Source organism: Bactrocera neohumeralis, chromosome 6 (genome assembly GCF_024586455.1).
Source record: "Bactrocera neohumeralis isolate Rockhampton chromosome 6, APGP_CSIRO_Bneo_wtdbg2-racon-allhic-juicebox.fasta_v2, whole genome shotgun sequence".
Lineage (NCBI taxonomy): Eukaryota > Metazoa > Arthropoda > Insecta > Diptera > Tephritidae > Bactrocera > Bactrocera neohumeralis.
The window spans coordinates 5,002,533-5,012,028 of record NC_065923.1 but is presented as its reverse complement, the minus strand read 5'-3'; the positions used below and the strand labels follow the sequence as shown (position 1 = coordinate 5,012,028).

The 9,496-nt window shown below is 33.8% G+C and overlaps 1 protein-coding gene across 4 annotated transcripts; it reads left to right on the top strand.

Moving 5' to 3' along the window:
- Positions 1–3,410: 3,410 nt before the first annotated feature.
- LOC126761018 (venom acid phosphatase Acph-1-like) lies at positions 3,411–9,232 on the top strand. 4 transcript variants are annotated; one of them, XM_050476884.1, is made up of 8 exons: positions 3,411–3,557; positions 5,154–5,582; positions 7,294–7,392; positions 7,648–7,731; positions 7,969–8,127; positions 8,239–8,424; positions 8,495–8,836; positions 8,905–9,232. In XM_050476884.1, exons 2-8 carry the CDS (start codon positions 5,427–5,429, stop codon positions 9,085–9,087), a joined length of 1,209 nt encoding a protein of 402 aa, XP_050332841.1. In that variant the 5' UTR covers positions 3,411–3,557; positions 5,154–5,426; the 3' UTR covers positions 9,088–9,232. The 4 variants fall into 4 exon arrangements, with proteins under 4 accessions (XP_050332841.1, XP_050332840.1, XP_050332843.1 ...); XM_050476883.1 differs by having other exon boundaries at positions 3,411–3,569; XM_050476886.1 differs by having other exon boundaries at positions 3,412–3,483.
- Positions 9,233–9,496: the final 264 nt, after the last annotated feature.

The window sequence follows — 9,496 nt, the reverse complement described above, 5'->3', positions numbered from 1 at the left end:
CAAGACTTAAAATAGCTAAGTCGCTTCAAGACTTTGATACCGGTCTCTTCTATGAACAGCATTTGCTTAGAACAGATAAGCCATAGGTACATATACATATGTATATTATATTGCAATGCCTGAGAAAGGTTCAAGGTAATAAATTGCATTCGAACACAACGTGATATTGTTTATATAAAATGCATTTTTAATTAGTAACAGTGTATTGCAAGCTTTCAAGAGACGCCTTCTATAAATTCTGCTACTGCAATGAATACTGGAGGTGGTACGAGGTACTTTAAGCTAAGAAAGATACTATTTTACAGAAACTTAACAAAAAGTTTTAAAAAGGAGCTAAATTTGAAAGCAGCCGAACATTGCAAACTCAGCCTGTCAAAAATATTATTTTATCATTGCCATAGCAATGACGTAAATGTTCTCTATTCCAGAGCTTATTCTTTATCAAAATACCTTACCTCAAGGTCATTTGTTTGATAAAAAAAAGCAGGTGCTGTTATGCAAATATGTGCAGGGTTATCATCTTCCACATCCTCCGACTTATATTACTGCCCTCAGAACATGCATACATCTGGTGAGGGTTTAAATTCCACGTTGTTGTTATTATTCAAAATTAATGTTGCTTCTATCGAGTTTAAATTTCAATTTCTTTCAATAATTATTCATACCTCTAAAGTCACTGTATTAACTACTATTGACGTCAGTTAATGCTTTTCAAGCACGTGTATCATTTTATGGCCACAGATGTGCTGTCTCATTGTGAGTATGGGACAAAACAACGTTTAATATAATAATACGCATGCACAAATGATATTGTTATTGAAGTCTTATCAAAACAATTAAAATTCAAGAGATTGTAGAATAAGATTTAAATAATTAACCAAGTGTGTGCTTTAAGTCGCACTTCTAATTTTATGCCAGACTGTCACGTGTTGTCGGCAGACACAATCTTCATTTCAATGTTTGCCAAAACAATGAAATTCATTGATTTTGGTTTGTATTAATTTTATTGCTTTCGCTCGTTTTATATTAAATCCTCCTTTATGAATTGGGCTGAGTTGACATATGTACATATATATTTACAACTCACATATACCATAAAGTGAATTAAACGTTCCGATTGTATATAGTTAAGTCTTATGGTACAAAAAAGATTTTATTTGCAATTTCCTGATCTCTATGATCTATCCAAGGAAACAATGATAATTAAACTGCGCTTTATTTAATCTAAATTTAAGCTGCGATAAGATAAGCGTAGATTTCATTTCAAAATGTATTTTCATTTACTTTATTAACAAAAAAACAATATGTGAATTTGATGTCCATATAATGAATTGCTAATTATAGCTGAATAAGATTGAATTATTATGTATATAATTTGCAAATATTGGCGCCTATCATACAAGACAAATCTCGACAAAGACAACTCGGCTTATCATTCTGCCCTATTTGCTTTGACTAGTAAGAAAAGCCGAGCTTACTCGTGCAAGTCTCGTGCTGTTCAAACTGACTAAGACCAACTATTTTTTAATCTCTGAAATCACACATTAATAATATCAAGCTTATATGTACAACTGCAAGCGTAACTGTTCTTTACATGCTTATGTGTTTGTGAGTATTTAAAAGCGCTCCGCCGAAAACTGTTGCTCTTATTAGTGGTTAAATAGCATTACTGTAGACCTCAGAGATTTTCCGTTTTAAATTTTTTTCAGAAATTTGTGAATACTTCTTTATGTATTATTTAAGAACAAGTGATGAAAAACGAAAAGCTAGAACCCAGGAGTTTTATTAGGAGAAAAGTTAAGATACGAATGGAAAAAATTCGGTTATTATTTCGATTTTTCTGTACCGGTGAAGAATATAGGAAAAGCTTGATCTTAGGCAAACTGAAAGAACTTTTTCAGTCTATCTCTGTTTCTGGATGTATACTTGTATTTATTTTACTACAGCATGCATTTTTTTGTCTTGAAACTACGAACAGTAGATTAGATTACAATAATTTTTCTGTCAATCCAAAATAGGCTATACTACCGTCAAGGAAATAAAAAAAATTTAATAATCCTGCATCACACATTTCTTCAGTTTATTTTCTGATTTTGAAATGTAAATAAAATCTTGGTATCAATGAAAAGGCTTACTCATATACGATTCGCACTGCAATTTATAGTCCTATTTTCTTTCAATCATGCTTAAAATTTCGCAAAAGGCACCAAGCGTGGTGCTTCCCGAGTGATTTACACAGTATTTTTTAATTTTTTAATAAATATTTTTAATGCCGTTAAATCAATGCCGAGTCTTGGAAGCATTCGCATGTACGCACAATTTTTTACGAAACATTGCAAATACATGCAAAGTTGCACTTGAATAAGGAAACGGAAGAATTTCGGAACTGCAATCGCAATCTCTTTCAAACACCGAATAATAGCCGCTTCCCGCCGGATTCCTAACGATGAACATATAACTCATTAAAACTGCCTGCAATCTTTCAACAGTCTACCCGAAATAAAATGAAATTAATTATTGTTTTATTGACAAAATGGTCTTATTGCTTAAATAATGAAAGAGGCGTATAAATAACTTCATTACCTGACTACCTGTGAGCACGGGCCTTTTTATTGAGTACACACATCAATACATACATATACGCGTGTAAGTACACAGCTGCCGCTTTCACGATATTCCTTGAATCAAAAGTTCCTTCGTATGAGTACACAGCGACCGTGTGCTAATTTTGCGGTTTGAAATTGGGAATTTTTACTTAAATGGGAGCGAGGCAGTAATTTTTGCCTTATATTAAGTTCAAATTACTGCCGTGCATATGGTATACGTCGTCATGTGTAAGCGTTTAGACACCCGCATAATATTCAGAAAAATATAAATTTAACAATTAACCAACGGCTTGACAAACATACAAACATATATATGCATACTCGTATAATAAATAAATAACTGAATATAAATCGACTGACAAAGGTGTAATTTAGAGTTGAAGGGCAAAGTGAAACCTACTCGTGCTTTTCCATTTGCTCGAATGCAATTGAGCTAGGGAAAAAAGGTGCACGAAACAACAATAGCAACAGTAACAACAATCAAATTAAACAAAATAAATAAATTATTACGTTGAGCGGAGAGTTCAACTCGAATACAATAGGTACTCGCATTTACATACATACCTATACATACATGCAATAGATCATAATGAGAGAACAGTAAAATCGACGCGAAGATAACATATGACTGCGTTTTCGTACGCTATCTAACTTATCCACTGCCAGTTATTCGACGCCGGAGTACGCGGATCGGCCGCTCGACTGCCAAACGCTGCGCGTTGGACTAACTAACTGTCATTTTGCGGAATTTCCTTTATTATCGCTTGTGTGTTTTAATTTCTTTTAGTCTGTAGCCTCTTTTTCGTGTGTGTTTTAATTGTGCGAAAAAAAATATTGAAACAAAACATGCTAGAGTATCAATGGGAACAACATCCAGGTGTCTGATAAGTGTCACAGTGCTTGCAACCTACATATGTATATATGTATAAATGCAGATAAAATGAGTTAAAAGTAAACAACTACGTACGTACCTATAAACTAGACGTGTTTTATGTGCCAGCTTTCAAAAAAAGAAATACAAAATGGTTATAATTTGTTGTGATGATTAAGAATGTTAATTAAACGTTTAGCTAATCAGTGCACGCCTTATACACTTGGACAAACACACAAATATCCATATGTATGTTTATATTGTTTGTGTTTGAAAAAAATTTTGACACTTAATAGCTCTCACCTTACGTCAAACCGAAATTTTGGTAAACCTGTTATAATTTTAATTACCGTTAATGCATACGCTAACAGTCTGGCCGGCACTCTACAATAGGCGCACGCATTCCGCCTATGAAGTAGATTTCCAAAAATTACTGAAAAAATACAAACGATGTATGTAAAGCTTTAGTGAAAGTTTGGGAATGGGAAGGCGAAGGTAGTGATTGAGCTGTCGGAGCGCCTGAGCTTGGCTGGTTGTTAAAGTATATAATCTGAAATTTTAGTACCAAACAAAATTTGAAATGTGATAAACTTCAAAACATCTCTATATAGTTAATTAAGAATATTTTCATTTTAACTCAAAGTAACCTCAATTTGTTTGTTAGCGAATCGAACTTTCTTAAAACAATTTGTACTCCAATCTGTGTTAAAAATTACATGCTGGCAAGAAAATTAAGGATGTTAGTAACAACTAATTCTAAGATCTTTCTTATTTTAGCTATATTTTTATATATGTACCTTTGCCTTTTTTACATATTTCAAAGCAAACCAAAATGGGTAGGAAATTAAAGATTAATATTGAAATTTGCTTGGATGCTTAAGGATAGCACTTTTGGAATAACTTAGATCAGCTTGAAAAGAAAAATTGCAGTACACTGTAAAAAACTTTGTCCGAAATGATGTACATATGATCCAACATTCTGAACGTATTACGCTTTCACAATAGTCATATTCTATTCTTGATTTTATTTAAATAAAATATTACATTCAACATTATAATACAGTATCGCATAATACTTATTTATTCATTCATTTTGCATACACCTTTCGGAAGCATGAGCTCATCGATAGTAATTATATAAGTGTGTGAATATAATGTAATTCAGCAAATTCTTGGATAATCATGATTACAAGCAGCTCAATTAACTGCATCTATGTATGTATACTATTTTAATCCGTACTGTTGAAACACTTCAAATTGTAAAGTCATTTATTGATGAATTGTTCATTTGTGCAAATGGAAGTGCGGAAAGCATGTAAATAGTGTAATTAAATAAATTTCTGCTGAAGTTGGAAACTATCAAAACTACATTTTGCTTGGAAACTTTGAATCATTTTACAGTTAACCTCTAGTACATAAATGCATGCTTTGAAGCTGAGTTTGAGGTTAAACTAATTCTTTTGAAGACAATTTGGGTCACAAAAATAAATTTTAAACAGTAGTTGAAGTCGTTGCTACCACAAGTCATTAATTATCCAACGTGTTTAATATAAAATAAAAAAAATTACAGTTTAAAAAAACCTGTCTATCGTACAAATTAAAGGGTGTAGTGTATTTCAGCTGCGACTCAGACCAACCAACTGTGTTAATAATTATCATTTCTCTTTTTATTTTAGGTTTTAACACTATATTAGAATATGGAATAAGCACAGTACTCACACGATTAGAATTTATGTACATATGTACGTATGTTAAGCCGTACACCTATACCTCTCACACATACACACAATCATACATATAGTACATACAAACATATGTAGATGCAGGCTAAAGACAAGTAATTTTGAAAAAGCAACACAGCTTACAACAGCGATCATACTTAAAAACAAGCAATATTGATAAAAACAATATAGAATATTTGAAATTTTCGTATAAAAGTAAAATCTGAAATGTCGCGCACACATTTCTCTAATAAACATCGTCTAGCTATGGCTGGCGCAGCGGTGGCAGTGGTGCTTTTATTGTTATGTTTGCTTAGTTCAAACGTTCTTTCATTCGTGTCCGAAGACAAAGCCGATGCTGATACTTTAGAATTACTACATGTGGTGAGTTGACAATACGTTAAACGCGCAAATGTGCTTACAAACAAACATATGTACATATCTATGCAAATACTACGCACGTTTGGCTCGGTGCAATACTCCAGCACATGACACAGTCGCACTTGAAACTGCTCTATGACAGTTTTGTTTTAATTACATCTCTAAAGTGATAAGTGATAGTGTTTTATGTGAGGGAAGTGCATTTATGGGTGTGCATGTAATAAGCTCGTGTTTACTTATAATATTGGTTTTATAAGTCATCAATAAAAGCGAATTGACAATTAAAGTGATACGAGTATAGGACGTGCTTTAACTGCGGTTATTTTTGTGAAAAGTGATCGACAGATTTGCGTTTAATAAAAACATACATTTCAATGATGGACTTTTTCCAAATATGTATGAGTATATGCACCCAATAATATTTTATTTACACTAAGTAATTACAGTGTTTATAAAAAAGTATTCATTCGCAATGTGAAAAAAACTCTATCTATGTAACCTTGAGTATAATTAAATAAGTGCTGGGACGGGATTATCCATCTCTTTGAAAAGTACGACGAGATTTTAACTAATAAATGCGGGTTCTTTAAATTTAAAACTTTCTCCGAACAGCGCAGGGATTTATTAGCAGATTTTCATGCCAAAAATGCAGACAGAGGTTTTCCATTACCGCTTGAGTGGCAATATTTTTGGTGTGTAGCACATATTGTAGTCGTCAACAGGTCAACAACAATTTTTTGTTTTTAATTTTCAGTAACTACCAACACAAAAACTGGAACAAATATTCTATAATTTATAATGATAAATGTGTATTTGGTTTTTAATATATTTTGCAAAATTTTCCTTATTTGATAAAGTCTAAATTTTTTTAAATAATGTTCTTGATTTAATTAAATCCTCAAAGATTTAGTTAAAACTGGTTCGAGTTTCTTCAATACGCAAAATTGTGTAATCAGAAATTGCCTACTTTGATTTAAAGACTATTTGACTTGCATTAAAATTTAAATGCACACCGTAATGTTTTAAGGCCAGTGAAGAGTTGTATACAATAATGTTGCTGCCCTTGAGTTATGGTACCCTCGTATTTTTATGTAATAATTTATGCACACATCATTGTGTATAATTTTCACTTTATATACCATGTTTACTTAAACGCGCGTCGCATATGTCTCAGTTCTTATCGATGCCCTTAACTCTATAATTGCGATCACACGAAAGCACCGTGATTGCTTCACATACATTAATCTCTGCCAAATTGTATGAAGGAATCTTGTCAAATAATAAGGTTTTCTATGCAAGGACTTGACTTTCATCGGTATGTTGTTACGGCAACTGTAGGGATTAGTGGTCCGATAATATCGGTACTGGCAAATGAGCAGTTTTTGTGGAGAAAAGGACGTGTGCAAATTTTAGATCGCCATCTCAAAAACCGAGGGACTATTTCTCGAATATACAAACAAACAGATCGGCAGACCGACATGGCTAAATCGACTCTGCTCATCATGCTGATCAACTATATAAATATTTTATATGGTCTCCGACGTTCCTTCTGGGTGCTACAAGCTTCGTGACAAACTTAATATACCCTGTTTACGGTGTAAAGACGAATATATGAAAGATTCAAAGTTATATAATTACTTACTTATATTTTACCTAAATATGTATGAATGCATAAGTATATTGCCCGATTTATGATTATTATTTATTATTCTAGGTTTTCCGACACGGACCACGAACACCCGCAGACACATATCCAAATGACCCACACATTAACCAGACATTCTCTCCTTTCGGATGGGGGCACATAACCAATGTAAGTCGTAGCCAAAGCAGAAATAGCTTTCATAAGTAATTTTTACCTCGATAATTGCTGCAAGGAAATTATGTTTTAGTTGTTTTATATTTATTCTTTCGACTTACATTTTTACTAACAAACTTTTATTTATATTACATATCTCTCATTTTCCTTCCACGTATGTACATATGTATGTTACATATGGTATCAAAATTTATTTGACGGAAATCATTATTCACAAAAACGGACTTCAACAACCTGCCTCTTATGCAGAACGGCAAGCGTGAGCTATTTGGCATTGGAACGTGGCTGCGCAAGCGTTACGCAGACTTCATGGCGCCATACTATACGCCAGACGTAAGTGCAGGTCAGCGCAGCGCTTGACACCGGAAACGGAATGTCGCAGTGTGGTAGTAGTTTAGCATCGAAAAGCAATGTAATGTGCACTCCATTCCGGTCAAGCGCTGGGCGGCAAAAATGTTTGGATGCATTTTATTAGCAATTCTGTTGCTACGATAGTAGTATGGTTGAACTAATATTTATTTAATGATAGTATTATATTTGTTATTTGTTTTTTCTTTTCTCTTTTAATAGGTGGCGCACGCTCAAGCAACGGGTGTTGCACGCACCCACATGACACTGCAGACAGTCTTGGCGAGTTTGTTCCCCCCAAAAGATACGCCCATGGAATGGCATCCGAAATATAATTGGCAGCCGGTGCCGGTGTTTTCGCAGCCACTCAATGAGGATTCTGTAAGTGAAGATTTTAACATCAAAACACCTGTGCCAATAGCATTCGATTTTATGTAAATAAAATTTCGCAAAATATGAAAATTTTAATTATTTTTGTATTTCTTTTTACAGTTACTGTTGGTGCGCACACCTTGTCCGCGTTATTTTGAGGCTTTAGGTGAAGTTTTAGAGTTGCCAAATGTAAAAGCGGAAATTGAACCATACCTCGGCATGCTGAGCGAGTTGTCACTCTTAACCGGCATGAATTTAACGCAACCGGAAGACATACAATCGCTTTACCTAACACTTTTAGCAGAGGTAATTATTTAGTCCCCGAAAAAATAATGAAAGAAATACTAATTATAATTGCTGAATTACGTTTATACAGCAAGAATTTGGTCTAAAACTTCCTGATTGGACGAAGAGTTACTTCCCTCAACAAATGCAGTTCCTAACCGATCAAAGCTACATTTATAATGTTTATACGCCAGAGATGCAAAAGATAAAGGCTGGACCATTTTTGCAGAAAATGTTCACTGAAATGCAGGAAAAACGCGACGGCAAACTGAAACCAGAGACGCGAAAAATATTTATTTACACAGGACATGACACGACAGTGGTCAATATTTTGTCTAGCTTAAAAATATGGAAGCGACAGTTGCCACGTTACTCGGTTATGACTATTTTTGAATTGCACAAGAATAAGCTTACCGGAGAGTATTATGTAGAGGTAAGTTATTTAAATAGTTGAAAATTCAGCTGCAGCATCGTCTTCAATGAGCTCGCATATGATTTTAGGTTTACTTTCGAAGTCATGCCAAAGCGCCATTAGAGAAGCTGACAGTACCAGGCTGTGATTTTCAATGCCCCTTAGACAAATTAATTGAACTAAGTGGTGATGTACTTCCAAACGAGCCATATGATGTGCGTTGCGCTTCAAAGAATGAAGGTTTCACGGAGCCACCGCTCAAAGGACCTTAAGTGATATATACATAGAACAAAGTATTTTTATAACGCGTCATTTAATTTGTAACATTTTATTTATTGCACGAATATTTAAATTTAATTTAGTTGTAAGTTCTTAAAGAAATTGTTTGTATGAGAAAATAAATTAATTTATAGATAATTATTTATAATTTGAATTTTTGAGATTTGCGAAGACATTCACGTAGATTTAGGAGCTTTTGAATGAAACGGAAAGACCAATATTACTTTCTTTAATTGGAAAATGCATAAAATGATGATTTAAAAGTTGTGTAAAGCAATACGTTATACTATATGGTCCTCAACTACGCCGCACCAATATGGTCGCCTGGATGCAATGGAACGCAGATGAAGAAGCTACAGACCTGCCAGAATACTGCACTCCGGACCACGACATAGTGAGACT